This window comes from Sebastes umbrosus, chromosome 9 (genome assembly GCF_015220745.1).
Source record: "Sebastes umbrosus isolate fSebUmb1 chromosome 9, fSebUmb1.pri, whole genome shotgun sequence".
NCBI classification, from domain to species: Eukaryota; Metazoa; Chordata; class Actinopteri; order Perciformes; family Sebastidae; genus Sebastes; species Sebastes umbrosus.
This window is the reverse complement of record NC_051277.1, coordinates 18,478,966-18,496,664: the sequence shown is the minus strand read 5'-3', so window position 1 is coordinate 18,496,664 and position 17,699 is coordinate 18,478,966. Positions and strand designations below refer to the sequence as shown.

Genomic DNA, 17,699 nt, shown 5'->3' with positions numbered 1-17,699 from the left:
AACTTAAAACCCACAATTTAATAAAAAAAAACTCCCCAAATCATATCCTTTGCCAGAAACCTGTGTAAAACCATTATATGCGCTATATTGATAACACATAATAAGCACACAAAAGCTTGTCTGCATCAAATAACCAAAGATAAAAGATAACTTGACTATGGCAACCCACAAAGTAGCCTACACAAATGTAAATGTCAATGATGACAATGTCAAGGTAAGTTAGGTCCTCCACTATCCCTAACAACGATTGAATACAACTCATGTCAATCAAATATTTCTCAAATTAAATGAGTCAATAATATGAGTGAGTATTAATCAAAAGTTAATCAAAACTAGCACAATTGGGCGTAAACCAGCCCAATCTGGCAACACTGCCTGATGGTGCAGTTTGCAACCTAGTGGCTCTGACTGGCACATGGAGCTGGTAAAACCCACATGTGCTCTTCATAAAATATACAGTTGCCAGTTCATTAAGTCGACCTAATTAAAACAACTTAAAACAATTTAATAAAGCATACCTCAATGAGGATTATAATGTTTGTAAAAACCTGCTTTTAGAGAGGTGTTGAATCAATCACATGGCCATTTGTGATGCTGCTGAATTATGTTGCAGTATATACTGAGTGGTGTGTCTAATAGTTGGTCTACACAAGGGGTCAGCAACCTTTGCTATCAAAAGAGCCATTTTAGGCAAAAAAAATAAATAAAAAATCTGTCTGGAGCTGGAAAACATTTGAGCATTGTAATGAAGGTAACACAGTTTATAGTCTAAGTATATAGTATGATACAGTTAGGGCCAAAGAGCAAATGTACTACGGAGTATTAGGGTCACATTGAGGGAAAAAACATCTGAGATTTCCAGAATAAAGTAATAATTTTACGAGAATAAAGTTATAACTTAACTAGAAAAAAAAGTTGTAATATTACGAGAATAAAGTCATAACTTTAGGATAAAAAAGTCATAATATTACAAGAATAAAGATCTAATATTGCAAGAATAAAGTCATAACTTTAGGATAAAAAAGTCGTAATATTACAAGAATAAAGTCATAACTTTAGGATAAAACAAAGTCGTAATATTACGAGAATAAAGTCATAACTTTACGAAAAAAAAAGAAAATAACACGTAAATTACTACTCTATAATATTATGACTTTATTCTCATAATATTATGACTTTTTTTTCTCGTAAACTTCTTACTTTATTCTCTTAATGTTATGACTTTTTAATCTCATAATATTATGATATTATTCTCGAAATCTCAGATTTATTTTTTTTCCCTCAATGTGGCCCTAATACTCCGTAATAGGCCCTAATAATCTAAGTGTAGCCTATGAACTGGCAACTGAGTTTATAGAGCAAATATTAAACTCTCTTCCTGCAAATAAATGTTGGTTATTTAGTCTAGGAGTGAGAATAAAATGGCAACGATGCAAACAAAGTTTCTTGTTTTGTTTTAAACGCACAGCTGCCTGATATTGTCAGAATAACTATTTTAATGGAGAAATGGTCAAAAGAAGTAAAATAAGGAATAGCACATCATACATAAAATCGCATAATACAATATCGTACATTACAACCAATTTACATATGTATGTTCCCAATCAATAATCAGTGATCACAGGTTTGGTTTAGTTTCAGCCGGTATTTCACATATATTTCATTTATATGTAATACATATAAACAGATACACAAAATGACATATAGTCGTTATGATTTTAATCCGTAACAAGTTTGTTTTTGTATGTGTTTCATCACTAAATGTCGTTGCTGAAACATTTCAATAACCTTTGCACTTGAAGAAGTTCACCTTCAGAGAAAAAAGGCTTCGGGCCTGGATGTAAGATCTCCTACTTGTTTTATGTCTTTTCTCCAATCATCGTCTATATTTTTATATTTATCCTTTGAGAAAGGAAATATCAATGTGCCACCACATTTTGTCATAATAGTTATCATTCCTTAAGGAAAATATTTTTGCACAAGAAATGGTTGGATGATTTTTAATTGTGTGTAATCGATTTCTAATCCATGTGAGTTTTTTGAGTCTGTGTGATCTTACATTTTAGTTTTTATACATTTTTATTTTACTTTTTTTTTCATTGTTTAACAGATTGTTTTTCCTCCTATTGTTATTCACAAATCTTCTGAATCTCATGGCAGACTGCGAGCAATATTTCACTTTGACGGAACATTTCCGAGTACCGGCCCAGACCGAAATCAGTGTACATATCTGTGCCGAGTCACGACTGAATGGAAAAAATGCTACCCAACACCGCGGTACTTCAGCTGTCATGAAAATCAATCTGTAAATGACCATGTAAACTTTGACTTCATACAAGAAAACCAAAAAAAAACCAACTTATTAATAATGGAAATGAAGTTGTTGGGTCCAGCTGTTCACCTATTCCAGAAATATTAACATCTGCAGTGCATGCTTCTGCATCAGAGTGCAAGAACTCAGTGTCATATTTTCTTTTCCAAGGTGATATAATTTATGTAAAAATGTTGCTCTATCTGCTATAAAATGGCAGCAATAATTGTTTTATGAATCGTTTCATGTTATGGATTGTTTTATCCGTGGCCATACTGAATCGTGCGACAGATCACTAACGATGTATGCAAGAAAAGCACTACCATGTTTAAAATGAAGGCCTACTGCACTGTTTTTAAGACAAACGTGAACCAGATTTTTGTTTCTCTTGTCGAACTAATCATAAATATAATCTATAAAATGTTATATGAAATATTACACTCTCCTAGCTCCTTCACAGCTTTCCGCAGGTTTGACTGCGTCATCCCGTCAGCACCACGGAACAGTTGGACTACTGCTTTGCTGACAAATCCCCGGCATCCGACCTCCACGGGATAAACCTTTGCTTTCCAGCCAGCCTCTTGGTGTTCCGCCGCCAGCTTTGAGTACTTTAGATGTTTCCTTTCGTGGGCTGCTGTTATGCCCTCTTCTATTACAGTATATTGAAAACCAGTCCTTCATTTGTTATTTATTCTACTGTACCAACTCTTGTTAACAAGCTTTCTATCATTCTTTGTGGCTTCAGGCCTCTCAATAATTTTCCAGCAGTTATTTTTTGTAAAGACGTGATTGTAAAATAGTCTTTCTGGGTCCCATTTATCACATGACCTGTAGTTCAAACATCAAAGTCACTGCACATCCATCCAAATACTGAATGTTGGGAGCTAGTCCCGCTGATCTTAACTGCAATTTATCATGAACACATGGACAATCTCATGCAATCCAGTACAGCAACCCTTTCTTCAAAAACATTAAGATGTAATAGTACAAATAAATCATTGTGTCAAGAAGTTGTTATGAGGAATGAGGCATTATTTATTTATCAAGCCTTCTTTCTGTGAGGTGACAGTGATCACCACTGCACCTCCACCCTGTAGACATTTTGAATTCACTTCAAGTCATTTTTATTTGTAGCCCCATGTATAAAATAAAACCCCATTATTACACGGCTACAGTCTGTTATTTCTTCATAGCAGACCGTTGCTATGGACGCAGTTCTGATGTCGGACTCTGGAGGACCATTTTTGTCTCAAATTAGTGATTTCTTAAGTAAGTAGCCGTGTAATAAGCGGGATAATGTACAGCTAGCGGGACAACAATGACCGGCTCGCTGTACATTATCCCGTGCACTCTCAACCCAGCTCCAGCTCTCTAAGAAAACGAGGAAAAACTCGGTAAGAAACCTCGGAAAAGGCAATTCAAAGAGAGATCCCCTCTCCACGGACAGCTGGGTGTTTGAAGCATGAACGTAGGCCTATAATCACTATGGCTTGTCGCGGTAGTCCGTGTTACCAGTGTTACACGGTGGTCGGGCACATTACATTACATACCCGCCACCCACACCTGCAGCGGCAGGTTGTCAATAGATAGTCGGACGACCGATGCATCTGCTCCATACAGATTCTCAGCAGAGAGTAGCAGGAGTCAGATTTCACACACACGGGACGGGAGAGAGTTGAAAGACCGAGAGATGGCAGAGGAAAGCAAACGCGGTTTAAATTTCAGATTTATACCCAATGCTAAGAGGAGGACGGAATGGTCACAGCTGGTGTGCGCGGCGGAGCGGCGCCGGGTACACCCCAGCGGCTCCGCAGCAAAAGTTCTACCGGAGAGGCTAGTCACTCAGCCACCTGAAGGTAAAGATCAAAGTAAGCGGCTACACATGATGACCGTCATCTTTTCCTGTAAAATCTCTGGTGTAATCGGTAACACCCATGTTGTCACAAGAAATTTTCCTCCCCGTCACAGCCCTACTAGAGATTGACGCCACCAGCCTCTCGGTCTGATTTCTACTGCTTCAAGAGAGAGTGCAATGGGAGCCACATATGGGGACTACAGCAGCGTTAACCCTGGACGAGGTCCTTCCGTGATCCTGAGGGGTCCTTCCATGGTCTTAAGGGGTCCTTCCGTGGTCTTCAGGGATCCATCCGTGGTCCGAGAGGTCCAGTCTGTATCACATCAGACTGGATCCCTCAGGACAACAGATCACACGAGCCAGGGGTGGTGCTTAAGAGTCTCCAGGGTGGGTCGGGCCTCTGGGCTCTTGTCCATACAGCGTGCTATAAAATCTTGGCAATCTGGACAGACCAACAGGAATCATGTTTAAATACAAATGCTGTACTCTTTGTGTGTTTATGTGTGTGCTTGTATTCTACTGCATGTCTTACTGTAGGAAAGAGTGTCACGGATGTCAGGGACTGCATTGATGATGTCACAGGGGGTATGGAAGGGGTTCACCCCATCATGCAGCATCTCAAACAGCACCGAACCGAGCTGCCACACAGTGGTAGCTTCAGGCGTGGACCACCCACGCCGGATATACTCAGGAGTAGTGTATAACAGGGTACCTACAATACATACAGCCACACAGAGACAAAGGTTAATGGATGAGGGACGGGAGTACAGGACAGAGACGGCAAAGATGCTGGGTTGTTTCAGAGAAAAGGACCATAAGAACGACAGCCTACCTTCATTTTTAGTGTACCTCTCCTCTGTCAGAAATTCGCCAGAGCCAAAGTCAATGATCCAGACACGTGGGACATCAGAACCGGTTTCGATGAGGATGTTTTCCATCTTGATGTCCCTGTGGAAAACACCTCCGGAGTGGACCTCTTGGAGACCTTCCACCAGTTGTTTTGTTATGATCTGGGGGAGAAAGAAAGAGACATGAAGACTGTGTGACATGGTTGGCGTGGACACACATACAGAAACACACGTCATCAACTGCTTACCCGGCTCATGTCCTCCTGTATTGATGACTGTATGGACCCCAAATAGTCATAGAGATCCATGCAGGGGACGGGTCTCTCTAGGACAAGAATCAGCTCATTGTCCAGATTGTACCAGTCCAGCAGGCCCACCACGGCACTGGTTCCTGCTCCTGCTGGATTGAGGTGCACCAGCAGCGCCACCTCTGTAGGGAGATCTATAACTTCCCCATCCAAATCCTAAAGATATGGAGTGAAAGAGAAAGCAAATAATGAAACCTTAATGTACACATGTATACAAAAGTTAATAGTATTTTAACTGTTAGATTGTATGAGGTACCTGAGGAACATGTTCCCTTTGTACTCAGAATAAAAATGACTAAAAATAAATGTTACTCAAATGATTTAAATAATGTAGAGTGTTGGTATTAGGATGAAAAACAAATCTCTTACCACTGTTGTGTAAAGAAACTGGCGGATATGCTTTATGGCCACCTACAGGACAGAAACAGACATTTGGTCAGCTTATACTACATGAGGCTGTTCTCATACGCCCTTCGTAGCTATACCTACGAAAAGTAATGCACTGTCATTCGTATATATATCCCACAAAATCAATTTGTATGTAATCCACGTAATTGTGAACCACGAAGTATAAAGAGCGACAACTGCCGCGCAGGGAGGGAACGGGGTCTATGGGTGGGTCAAAAATCACCGGAATTTCCCCAATGGGCCGGTGTTTGTACCCCACGTGAAACCTGAAGTCAACGTTGATTTGTCATGTAACTACGCTACTTAAGTTACGCCATTTCCGGAATTATTTTAACCCAAACCGTGTTGTCTAAACCTAACTAAGTAGTTGTGTTGCCTAAACCTAACTAAGTATTTGTTTTGTCTAAACCTAACTAAGTAATTGTGTTATCTAAACCTAACTAAGTAGTTTTGTTGCCTAAACCTAACTAAGTAGTTTTGGTGCCTAAACCTAACTAAGTCGATCTTTCCTTAAACCTAACTAGGTAGTTTTTCTCATGTAACTTCTGTACTTAAATTAAGCCTCTTCCGGTGTTATTTTAACCCAAACAAATTCCAATACCTAACTAAAAAGTGTTGTTGCCTAAACCTACCCAAGTCGATCTTTTCCTAAATCTAACTTTTATTTTGAAAAGACTGGAGCAGAAATTGACACATGTGTCACGTGTTGCTGGATATTCATAGGAAAACGCAATGAAAAGTAGGAATAACTTTTTGTAAAATATCATATGAACCGTTGTATGAGGATACGTTGACTATATACAGAGCGGATACATGAATCATGGATTCTGTGTGTGTGTGTGTGTATGTGTAACTTACAGGCAGATGGTCGTCTTTGCGGTGGCCAGCAAAGACTACTCCGAAGCTTCCTTCACCCAGCATTCCCTCTTCCTCATATTTCGCCTCAAAGTCAGCTGCAGAAACAAAACACAAACACTTTGACTGTACTTGTTCAGAACGTTCCTTCCACTTCTAAACTAACCCCTAATACTACAGTAACAATTACTAATTTAAAATCGAATCCTATTACCAATATGAATCGAAAAGCCAAGACTGAAACTTAGAGGAACGATATGACCTTTTGAGCCAGCAGACGGTTAAGCTTAGCTTAGCATCAAGACTGTGAACAGTCTGATTCTGTCCAAAGGTAACAAGATCTGCCTATCAACATCCACTACACATTATACAACAGTCTTCCCAGGCTAGTAGTACGTGAAGAATAAAAGAATGAAGAATAAACTAAACTGAATTAAACTGAACTGTCTGATGGAACTCACACTTCATCAATGTTTCACGTATTTCTATCTCTACTCACCTCTGTTGTGAAACAGAGTGGCTTCTGGGAAGGTGGTGTCAGAGTCGCTACTGGTGGCCTTAGGCATGGTCTCAGGGATGGTCTCAGGGATGGATGGAAAAAAGCGATTAAAAAGAAAAGGAAATGGGTACGAGAGGTAGTGCAGGGGTACCTGGTACCAGGGGTAGCTGGTGTCCGCACTGGGATTGAGGGACGTTGTTCTCCTCTTCCCGTAGTCTCCCGTGTCCTCACACTTCCTCTTCCTGCTCTTCTTCTCCTCAGAGTCAGTGCTGGCGGGTATCCATGACACAGCATCCTCAACGGAGTCTAAGATATCTAAACACATTATACATGTTAGAAAATAAGTGCTGAAACAGTCTTCCTAGGCTAGTAGTGTTCCTCATGAAGAGTAACTCAACTGAATTTACTGATAGGACTCACACTTCATCAATGTTTCACGTATTTCTATCTTTACTCACCTCCGCTGTCTTCTGAGAAGAAGGTGTCAGATCGGTAACTGAAGGAGGCCTCAGGGATGGGCTCAAGGGTGGTTTCAGTGGTGGCCTGGTGGCTGGTGCCCTCACTCGGACGTAGGAACGTTGTTGTCCTCTCCCCGGATGCTTCTGTTTCCTCAGACTTCCTCTTCCTGCCCTTCTTCTCCTCAGATTTGGTGCTGGCGGGTGCCGATTTCCCAGCATCCCCAGTAGGGCAAAAGGTTCCTAAACACATTATACATGTTAGAAAATAAGTGCTGAAACAGTCTTCCTAGGCTAGTAGTGTTCCTCATGAAGAGTAACTCAACTGAATTTACTGATAGAACTCACACTTCATCAACATTTCACGTATTTCTATCTCTACTCACCACCGTTGTCATCTGTGAAGAAGGTGTCAGATCGGTAACTGAAGGAGGTCTCAGCGGTGCCCTCAGGGATGGCCTCAGGGATGGCCTCAGGGATGGCCTCAGGGATGGTCTCAGGGATAGATGGAAAAAAGAGATTAAAAAGAGAAGGAAATGAGTTCGAGAGGTAGCGCAGGGGTGCCTGATACCAGGGGTAGCTGGTGCCCGCACTGGGATTGAGGGACGTTCTTCTCCTCTTCCCGTAGTCTCCTGTTTCCTCAGACTTCCTCTTCCTGCCCTTCTTCTCCTCAGATTTGGTGCTGGCGGGTGCCGATTTCCCAGCATCCCCAGTCGGGTAAAAGGTTCCTAAACACATTATACATGTTAGAAAATAAGTGCTGAAACAGTCTTCCTAGGCTAGTAGTATTCCTCACGAAGAGTAAACTCAACTGAATTTACTGATAGAACTCACACTTCATCAATGTTTCACATATTTCTATCTCTATTCACCTCTGCTGTTTTGTGTGGAGGAGGTGTCAAATTCATCACTGGAGGTGGTCTCAGGGATGGTCTCAGGGTTGGTCTCAGGGGTGGTCTCAGGGTTGGTCTCAGGGATGGTCTCAGGGTTGGTCTCAGGGGTGGTCTCAGTGGTGGCCTGGTAGCTGGTGTCCGTACCGGAACTGAGGGGCGTTTTTCTCCTCTTCCCGTATTCTCCTGTGTCCTCAGACTTCCTCTTCCTGCCCTTCTTCTCCTCAGAGTTGGTGCTGATGAAGGTATCAGATCCGGACCTCAAGGAGGTTTCAGGGGTGGACTCAGGGATAGCGTCAGGGATGGCGTCAGGGATGGTCTCAGGGATGGCCTCAGGGGTGGTCTCAGTGGTGGCCTGGTAGCTGGTGCCCTCACTGGGACTCAGGAACGTTCTTTTCTTCTTCCCGTATGCTTCTGTGTCCTCGAACCTCCTCTTCCTGCCTTTCTTCTCCTCAGATTTGGAGCTAACGCTGGCGCAGGCGGGTGTTGATGTCCCAGCATCCTCAGCGGAGTTAAAGTTTCCTAAACACATTAAACATGTTAGAAAATTAGTCCTGAAAACATGTGAAAAGACTGAACTATATAATACTGAATTGTGGAGTTAGACTGCTTTTCACCACTGGAGCCATCCTTAGCATAACCCTTTCCCTAACACTATATAAAAACTGGAGTGGTTCGGCCAGACTTATAACACTTAACACTCATTTTTTCATGATTTTTAAACCAAATTTTTTTATACTTGGTGATATTTTTAAGGCAGATGTTATTAGCACCCAGGTGTATATAGCATGGCAGAGACAAGCCGGACCGACCCAGTCACACTATATACTGTATGTGTATACAGTATGTACTGTTTGTATATTTTTCCTAACCCTAAGCAAGTAGTTTTGTTGCCTAAACCCAACTAAGTCAATCTTTTCCTAAATCTAACCAAGTAGTTGTGTTGCTATTTTTACGTTACCCAGACTTTAAAAAAATAGCCCCTGAGGTTCTTTCTATATCATCTAACCTCTGCTGAATGACGGTCTGAAGCCCTCGGAGGGACATTGACTTGTCCTGCTAGTCTTAATGGTTCTTTCATGGCTCTCGTCAGACTTTCTCTTGGTGGCCCTCTGGTTTCCACCTGACCTGTTGTCCAGCATGCCCTGGATGGGATCTACTGTCTGACAGACTTAAGGAAGAAGCAGCGTTAGTAATCATTAGCCCAGCAGCTAAATCATATGGATATTAAAGTAAGAGAGACTGCAGTTCTCGTCAGGATTTTGGTATCACTACTTACCCAGATTTCTACTGGAGGACGGACGCTCAGGAGTCCTTACTAATCTTGTTCTTAAATTGTAAGGCATGGCTCTCAAACGGTAATGGTTCACCGTTGAAATGTCCTGGATGGGATCTACTGTCTGACAGACTTAAGGAAGAAGCAGCATTAGTAATCATTAGCCCAGCAGCTAAATCATATGGATATTAAAGTAAGAGAGACTGCAGTTCTCGTCAGGATTTTGGTATCACTACTTACCCAGATTTCTACTGGAGGACGGACGCTCAGGAGTCCTTACTAATCTTGTTCTTAACTTGTAAGGCATGGCTCTCAAACAGTAATGGTTCACCGTTGAAATGTCGAAGATTCGAAGTTCACCGTTGAAATGTCGAAGACTCGAAGTTCACAGAGATTGATGAGAGATTTTGGTTGGTATCAAGAGTTTTCTCCGGAATGTTGGCCTCACAATTCCTTTAATACCTCACAATTCCTTTAATACCTCACAATTCCTTTATGACATCACAACTGCTTCATGACCTCACAACTCCTTTATGACATCACAACTGCTTCATGACATCACAACTTCCTCATGACCTCACAACATTCTACTGTTGTACAGTTCTACTCTTAGAATGCATGATGTCAAGTCAAATCTAAACCAATAAATGTATTTAAAGGTCCCATATTGTAAAAAGTGAGATTTTCATGTCTTTTATATTATAAAGCAGGGTTAAGTGATAGATAAATACTGTTAAACTATCAAAACGCTCAATATAAGGCGAAATGCACACAGCCCGTATTCAGAAACTGTGCGTTTGAAACAAGCCGTTAGGATTTCTGTCCATTTGTGATGTCACAAATATACAATATTTAGACCATTACACGGTTTTAAACATAAATATTCATATTCATTTATAACATAAATGTGTCCCAGTTTATTTCCTGTATCAGTGGATGTGAATAACATCAGCTGACAGGAAGTAAACATGGACCCAAACTGTTGCCTAGCAACGCAATTCCATTGCAATTCCGTTGAAATGCACAAAAACAGTGCGTTTCAGACAGAGGGTGAACACAGGTATATCTGTAACCTATTGGTGGTTTAGTATGAAATGATAGATGTTTTACTGAGTATTAGTGACGTGTATATATATCAGTGTTTATTGGACAGTCTATGTGAAGGTGTTCTGTATCATTTAACTTATAAGTCAGTCTATCAGGTAGAACATGAGGCTGTTCAGCCATATGTGCGTTTGTTTTTATGATTCATTATGAGTTCCTTTTGCTGCTGTAAACAAATAACCTTAGCATGAGTTGCAACGCAGATGAGATCTCTGAGCTTTTGCAGACTAAGCCAGGGAAAATTAGTTTTTGGTCCTTTATGAATGATAAAAAAGGGAATAGAAAAGAAGAGAGTCTTTATATTAAAACACTGTCTCCACTGTTACAGCATGTACATGCCAGATGTACAATTGTAAGACAACTGCATCACATTTATGAATTATACTCTGTCGTTCTCTTCCTCAGCCCATGAAGACAGATAAACAAATCCTCCTGTGTTGTGTCTTCAAAATGAGTTCAAAGTGTAACAGCAGTCGTTTTGTCCACCTGATCTTGAATTTCAGTGTGTCTCCACCACAACCCCTCAGTGAACTTCATGCAACGCTCTTTTCTTCTCCACAGCTGTCCTCCTGCTGACAGGATGCCACGCTGATGGCCTGGCTCAGAGAAGTGATGAGGGAGGTCAGGCCGATGAGGTAGCCGTCCTCTCTGCTCCCCTCGGCCCACGGGACGTTGTGTCGGAGCTCGCTGGCCTCAGGCACCGGGGTCGTCTTCCCAAAGTCTATCATCCACACGCTGGCCTTGCTGCTATGGTCGTGGACGAAGAGAAGCGAGCTGCCAATCAACTGATCAGGCCAAACACAGAGATAATAATAATATCAGTAAAAAGCACATTTTTTTCAAAATGATTTTGTCTCTATATGTAAACCAACCTCATGGGTTCTGAAGAATAGTGAATTCTTCAGTGCATCACTCAGGGCCAGGAGTCTGGAGTGGTACGCTTTCTGTGAGCAGACGGGTATAGAGTTGTGGTTTAACAGCAACAATTAGTACACACATGGCAGGATAAAAGATTAATGTAACAAACTGAGGAGAATGAACATCAAATGAATAAGTAAGAGGAAGTCAGTAGCAAAGATTAGAGAAGTAAAAGGGAAAATCAGTGGAATGATAACTTTTTCAGTTTTTGTTTTAGTTTGAAATTCCTTTTTATTAATCTTTTATTCAATCTTCATTAACCCTCTGAGACCCACAATAGACCAGTTTTTGTCTTTTTTAGGGGGGTCTTTAGGGGGAGATAGCAGGTCAACAGTAGATGTCACATAGAAGTGGTGTACATCATCCGAAAGCTGGGAATCTGAAGATTAATTGGAGATGCAGCTCAGCACTGTGTGTCATGTTGTTGAAGTCATTAATAAGAAATAAAAATTAGTTAATTCATTATTTAAAATGAATTGTAAAATTGTATAAGGGTTTAGAACAATATGATAGAAGTATATGATGATCATCCCCATGCTTTATTATGTCTCATAAGTTGTTGCAGCAAATGTTGGGTTGATATCATATGTTAAAGAGATTTGGAGCTAAATTAGACAATTTTTTACCTGTCGAGAATTGATAAACATGATCAATACCACATTAAGACACCAAGACCTTGAGGGGACTAACATCATCACACATGATCTTTACAGTGATACCCAATTTATGTAATTCCAACACTGTTTAGTGACCCCAGTGTGCAGAAATATTCAAATATAGCATTTTAGAATAGGCGAAAATAACACATTTATTCTGCATGAAAAGAAATGAGTGTTTTTTGACCAAAACTGCATGTGATTATCATAAAGTGGGCATGTCTGTAAAGGGGAGACTCGTGGGTACCCATAGAACCCATTTTCATCCACATATCTTGAGGTCAGAGGTCAAGGGACCCCTTTGAAAATGGTCATGCCAGTTTTTCCTTCCCAAAATTTATCTTATTTATTATTATTTGTTATTTAGCCTCCTTCCCATGTCATGGTTGGTATTCTAGTTTCATATGATATCTGTGTGTCTTCACTCTAGCCCTAAAACTGAACCTATAGAGCCTCTGAAAGCCAGTCGGGATCCCGCGGGTCTCTGAGGGTAAAAACGTTTAAAGACAATGCCTGCATGCCGAATGTTGTGGTATTTTTGTGTACACACAGATAACGTCTTTATATGTCTTTAGATATGTACAGCTGGCATCAGTGCATTGATTATGTATTGGAAGTTGAATATGGTTCGATCATGTCACACTTCACCCACAGGGCGGACACTGGAAACACTAAAAACGAATAAATATACAATCTTTTTTATTAAATTTCAGTTTTTGAGTCTGTTTTCATTAGGTTTAATCATTATTATTCAGTCCTTGATTCCTTGATTTTGTTCTAGATTGTTTTTCTGTTAATCATAATATGATTTAGGACATGTTTTCTAAAGGAAGAGTAGTGTAATTAGCAGTGTAACTAGTGTTTCCATAACAGACAGGACTGACCAGCATGTCCAGCTGACTCCTGGTGAAGTAGAGCAATGCCTCCGTGACCTGAGCTAAAGTCTGAATTTTCCTGAAGTCCCGTTTGACACTGCCGTCCTCCATCTGACTCACAGAGAAGAAACACAACAGCACAGACAAGGCACATTTGAACACTTGTTGATAACTTAACAGTTCAGTTAAATAGGTATTTTTGGGGCAAAAGTGGCAATATATACGAACAAATTTCTTTCAGCTCTAAGGACAGGAATGAGAAATATGCAGCAAAGTGGAGAGACGACTTGGAATACATTGTTAATGTGGACAGATCTTGAAGTAAAGCACACACCATGTACACGATTCTCACACACACAGCACACATACTATTTATGTGTCTGAGAATGAATTTGTTGCTTGTAAATTAAATTAGATAATGCTGCATTGTAGGAATATACATTTGATTTGTGTTTTTTTTTTATATTTTATTATTATTATTTTACATATATAAGAGTCATTTGATTTGTTGACTAAAATGTGACAAAAGGGATTTATGGCCTTTCCTCTCCTACCATGATGCCTTCTATCCTGATGCCCAGCACAGACGTAGAGCTGGTTGTATCCCTCCACTGAAGGTATCGCCACTTGGTCACCGCTTTCTGTGCGTGTTCCTCCGCTGACGGAGCGGACGGGTCTATTTTCACCATCTTCTGGTACATGTCACTCCGCAGGGAGGCCTTAGTCCGGGCTTTGATCGCTTCCTCCTCCTGATATGTCCTGAGAAGGAAACTCTCATGTTGTACATAAAAACATACTGATTTTACACTCATCTAATCAAAAGCACACTAATTTTCTACAATGTAAGTTGGTGTATAAGCTGGTCACCTAGAAAGAAATAATTGCTCTCACACCTACCTGACTCCCATCTTGCAGTCCATGATGACGGGTCTCCTCAGGCCGCTCAGCAGGTCTTCCAGGCGGATGTAGCAGTGCTCCCCCTTTGTGACCAGGCCGTGGTACTGTGGGACGAAAGGTCTCAGCGGGTCTCTCATCAGGTATTCCAGACACTTTGCCTCCGCTTCACTGTACAGTTTCAACACCTCCCCTCCCTCGCTCAGCTTTAAGTTGCCTGGTGACGGCAGCAACAACGGGCAGAATTATTAGCTATCCACGTGTTTAATAAAACAAGAAGGCAGATATCGTCATTAGTTGTGTGATTATCCTGTTTGACTTTAGTGAACAATCAGAGCTACATATTGTAGTCCTCTATGAGATGATAAGCCCTTACTTAGAGATCTTTGACTTGATGAAATGTGCTCTAAAACACACTGAATAAACTCAAGGTGTATGATGGTCAAACTAAAATAAAGACTGATTTCGTTAGGTCCTGAATAGATGACATTCTGGAGATAGTAGTGTAGAGATACACATAGTTGGATAAGTGTTCATTTTAGTGTTGAGATCCTCTGATATTCATCTGTAGACTTTCTGAGTGCCTGTACGTGTCTGTTTTGGATGAACATGCCTTGATGTCCAGCCAGCTGCACCCAGGAGCTCTGCCGCCGCAGTGACCAGTGCATCATGGTCAGGTAGGTTTTCCAGGAGCGGCTCTGAGGCACAGAGCAGATTATATGTTGATGTCTTCATGCAAGCGAACAGGGTGTGGAGCCTATATTTCAGTGTGTATTGTTTTTAATGAGCACACAGAGAAACAACATTCACCTGCAGGATATTCAGAGTTCACCTGAACCTGAATGTCTGCATGCATGCAAATGGGAAAGCCCCAGCCAGCAAGCAGAGTTCAACCAGGACCTGGTTGCTGTGAGGTGACAGTGCTTAGCTAATGCTCAGGAGTATGGGGTTCCCATGTTTAAGGAATCCTCTGTGATTTTCTTACAGCACACATTTTGACTTGTCACGGTAGGAAAAGCACAGGTGTTACTAACATTAGCTATGGCTCTGTTGCATTCAAGTGTCCCAGTAAACCATAGTAGTGTGACAGCGAGCCAGCATGCACTAGCAGCTAAATGGAATGCAACCATCATTCATTTTTTTTATTTACACCTTTTTCCTCTTGTGACATGTCAAACTGTCTTCTGTGAAAAAGGCCTGTCGAGCAACTCAAGGCCATTTCTTTGGACAACAGCATATTAAGGCCCACAACCCTCTGAAGAGACATTTGTTGGGGAACATTATACAGTATAAACACCTCTGAAAGGAAAAGTGTGTAGGATTTAATGGCATCTATCGGCAAAGTGACCAACTGAGTGCGTATTAAAAACTGTTATGAGTCTCAGTGCGTTCGGTGTTTACAAACAGCGCATACCTCGACAGTTATGATCTATTTTGTATATACACAAAACAGCTGCCACCAGACGCAGGCATGGCCAATGAAAAAGAAGCAAAAGCAGACCTGAGCATGCTCAGTAGAGGCGCTGTCACAAAATGACAAGTTTGTAGTTTGAAGATGTATTATCTAGACCATTTCACCTGTTGTAAACATAAACAGTTTATTTCCTGTTGCAGTGTATGTAAATGACATCAGCTGACAGGAAGTAAACATTGACCCAAGCTGTTGCCAAGCAACGCAATTCCGTTGAAACAGTCTACATAATATTTAAGACTTAATCCTTCAAATTGATGATGGAGATGTTTGTATCCTAAATGTTGCTATTTTTGTCACCGAGATGACATGTTTTGAAGATGCTTATTTCTCTTTTACAGTATTATATATATCTTTTATTCAGTCCTTACAGGCTTACTGCAAAATGCAGACTGCACTGAGAAGGTCTACTCCCTAGTCCTCCTCTCACTGTGTGTGCTTCCCTCTACTCTCATATCTGCAGCAGCAGCAGCAGGCATGCAAACAGCATTCAAATCTGACTTTGTCAAAGTCCTCTTTCAAGCCCATGCAAATCACCAGGACCACAGGCGCAAAGAACAGTTGTGAAATATAGTTTTAGTAAGCCTCTTCCATGGAAAACCAGAGCAGCCAGGTGCACAGGTGTGAAAAATGCAGTTTCAAACCACATCCATCGACTCTCACCTTCCTGAACGCCCTCCGCTTTGAGCCGACATCCTCTCCTTCGCTGAAGACCTCATCGCTCTCTGCTGAGGAGAGGTTGATGGAGGAGCAGGAGGAGGAGGAGGTGGAGGAGGACGAATGCAAAAGCCTGGAGAGGATTGGATGTGGGGAGGACCACGGATGTGCTGTGGAGCCCTCAATCATTCCCGGCAGCTCCTCGGCCTCTTCATCCTTCCTCTCTTGGGTCTCCCCGCTCCCCTCATCCTCCCCCTCTGCTGCTGAAACAGGACATCTCTTCCTCTCTTCATCCTCTTTTCTTTCTATCTCAAAACTGGAGTTTCTGCCTCTCCAGCGTTTCCACACACTGTTTGCGCCCCCTTCCCTTTCCTTATCCTTCCACCTCGCCCTCTCACATCCGTCTGGATCAACTTCATAGCTCCCCCCTATCCTCTCCTTCCTCCTCATCCTCCATTTCGCCTTCACTTCATCTCTTGCACATCTTGCTTTCAATTCAAAGTCCTCTTTTCTTTCTGTGCCTTGAAAAACCTCAGTCCTCTCGTCCTTCATCACGTTGCTTGACTCTGAATTGAGCTCATTGTCCTCGTCCTCTCCGAGTCCACCAATACACTGACTGTAAGGGGGAAAACTTTTTGTGGACTGGAGTGTGGGTCTGGATCGCACTCTGGTCCTCTTGCAGCTGCTGGAAGGCCCTTCACTGGCTGTCAGATGTTGGTGAGTCTCATCTGATAGTCCGGCAGAAAAGTCAATATCCATAGTGCGCTTGTTCTCTGTCTCCATGTCCATGTGGTTATCATCTGTCATCTTCCAGTCCAGTGGTGAATCTACTCCATGAGCTCAACACATGTGCTTGTACAAAACAGGGAAATGCAGTTTGAGGAAATTAATTTACAAGTCTAAACACCGCTCTAACACAGCCTCGGCAAAAAGCTTTCTTTAAATGACACAAGAGGAAATATAAAACTACAAATGATCATATGTGTCTAACTTACCTTACCTTACCTGTGTCCTCCACCTGTTGGAAAGCTCTGTGCCCGTCAGGGAGATACATCCCTCTCTCATTCTCCCTGCTGGAACATATTTTGCATGCAGTGACGTCAGTTACAAAGCTCCAAGAGGACATCCAGGAATGACACTGTGTAGCCGGGTGGAAGTTGAAGGTGTCCTCCCACCAAAACTGTTTTGGGGCGGTGTTTTCTGACTACACAAACTTTCAAACAAATAGCCAGATAATCATTTTTCAAAAGTTTTACTGCAACAGTTTAACCGAGTGTACTTTAGAATAGATTTGCAGCCAGGCAGTGAAGTAAAGTAGAAAGAGACGCACAGGTTGCCTCACATGCTTTAATCATAATTTTACATTTTGATCAAGTAACAAACAATTTTTAAGCATCTTAAAGTCACATTTCAGCCATC

The 17,699-nt window shown here is 41.6% G+C and overlaps 2 protein-coding genes across 3 annotated transcripts; both read right to left on the bottom strand.

Moving 5' to 3' along the window:
- Positions 1–3,568: 3,568 nt before the first annotated feature.
- On the bottom strand, positions 3,569–10,114 carry LOC119494261 (spindle assembly checkpoint kinase-like). Of its 2 annotated transcripts, XM_037780004.1 has the most exons (14): positions 9,946–10,114; positions 9,709–9,837; positions 9,439–9,600; positions 8,761–8,951; positions 8,412–8,484; positions 7,926–8,267; positions 7,543–7,782; positions 7,085–7,399; positions 6,589–6,683; positions 5,692–5,733; positions 5,263–5,478; positions 4,999–5,176; positions 4,699–4,878; positions 3,569–4,608 (listed from the first exon to the last, which is right to left on the bottom strand). In XM_037780004.1, the coding sequence occupies exons 1-14, from the start codon at positions 10,010–10,012 to the stop codon at positions 4,517–4,519; spliced, it is 2,322 nt and encodes a 773-aa protein (XP_037635932.1). In that variant the 5' UTR covers positions 10,013–10,114; the 3' UTR covers positions 3,569–4,516. The 2 variants fall into 2 exon arrangements, with proteins under 2 accessions (XP_037635932.1, XP_037635933.1); XM_037780005.1 differs by lacking the exon at positions 7,926–8,267 and having other exon boundaries at positions 9,946–10,113.
- Positions 10,115–10,777: 663 nt separating this feature from the next.
- On the bottom strand, positions 10,778–17,347 carry si:ch73-22a13.3 (inositol-trisphosphate 3-kinase B). The gene is made up of 7 exons (XM_037781147.1): positions 16,287–17,347; positions 14,766–14,850; positions 14,156–14,369; positions 13,813–14,017; positions 13,268–13,369; positions 11,682–11,753; positions 10,778–11,594 (listed from the first exon to the last, which is right to left on the bottom strand). The coding sequence occupies exons 1-7, from the start codon at positions 17,085–17,087 to the stop codon at positions 11,343–11,345; spliced, it is 1,731 nt and encodes a 576-aa protein (XP_037637075.1). The 5' UTR covers positions 17,088–17,347; the 3' UTR covers positions 10,778–11,342.
- Positions 17,348–17,699: the final 352 nt, after the last annotated feature.

Excerpts from the sequence above, each read along its gene's own strand:
- si:ch73-22a13.3 (XM_037781147.1), bottom strand. The coding sequence starts at position 17,087 with ATGACAGATGATAACCACATGGACATGGAGACAGAGAACAAGCGCACT. Across the intron at positions 14,018-14,155 it reads GACTGCAAGATGGGAGTCAG|GACATATCAGGAGGAGGAAG; the intron begins GTAGGTGTGAGA and ends TTTCCTTCTCAG. Across the intron at positions 11,595-11,681 it reads TATTCTTCAGAACCCATGAG|TTGATTGGCAGCTCGCTTCT; the intron begins GTTGGTTTACAT and ends TGGCCTGATCAG.
- LOC119494261 (XM_037780004.1), bottom strand. The coding sequence starts at position 10,012 with ATGCCTTACAAGTTAAGAACAAGATTAGTAAGGACTCCTGAGCGTCCG. Across the intron at positions 6,684-7,084 it reads CACTCTGTTTCACAACAGAG|CTGACTTTGAGGCGAAATAT; the intron begins GTGAGTAGAGAT and ends TTGTTTCTGCAG. Across the intron at positions 5,734-6,588 it reads GCAAAGACGACCATCTGCCT|GTGGCCATAAAGCATATCCG; the intron begins GTAAGTTACACA and ends TCTGTCCTGTAG.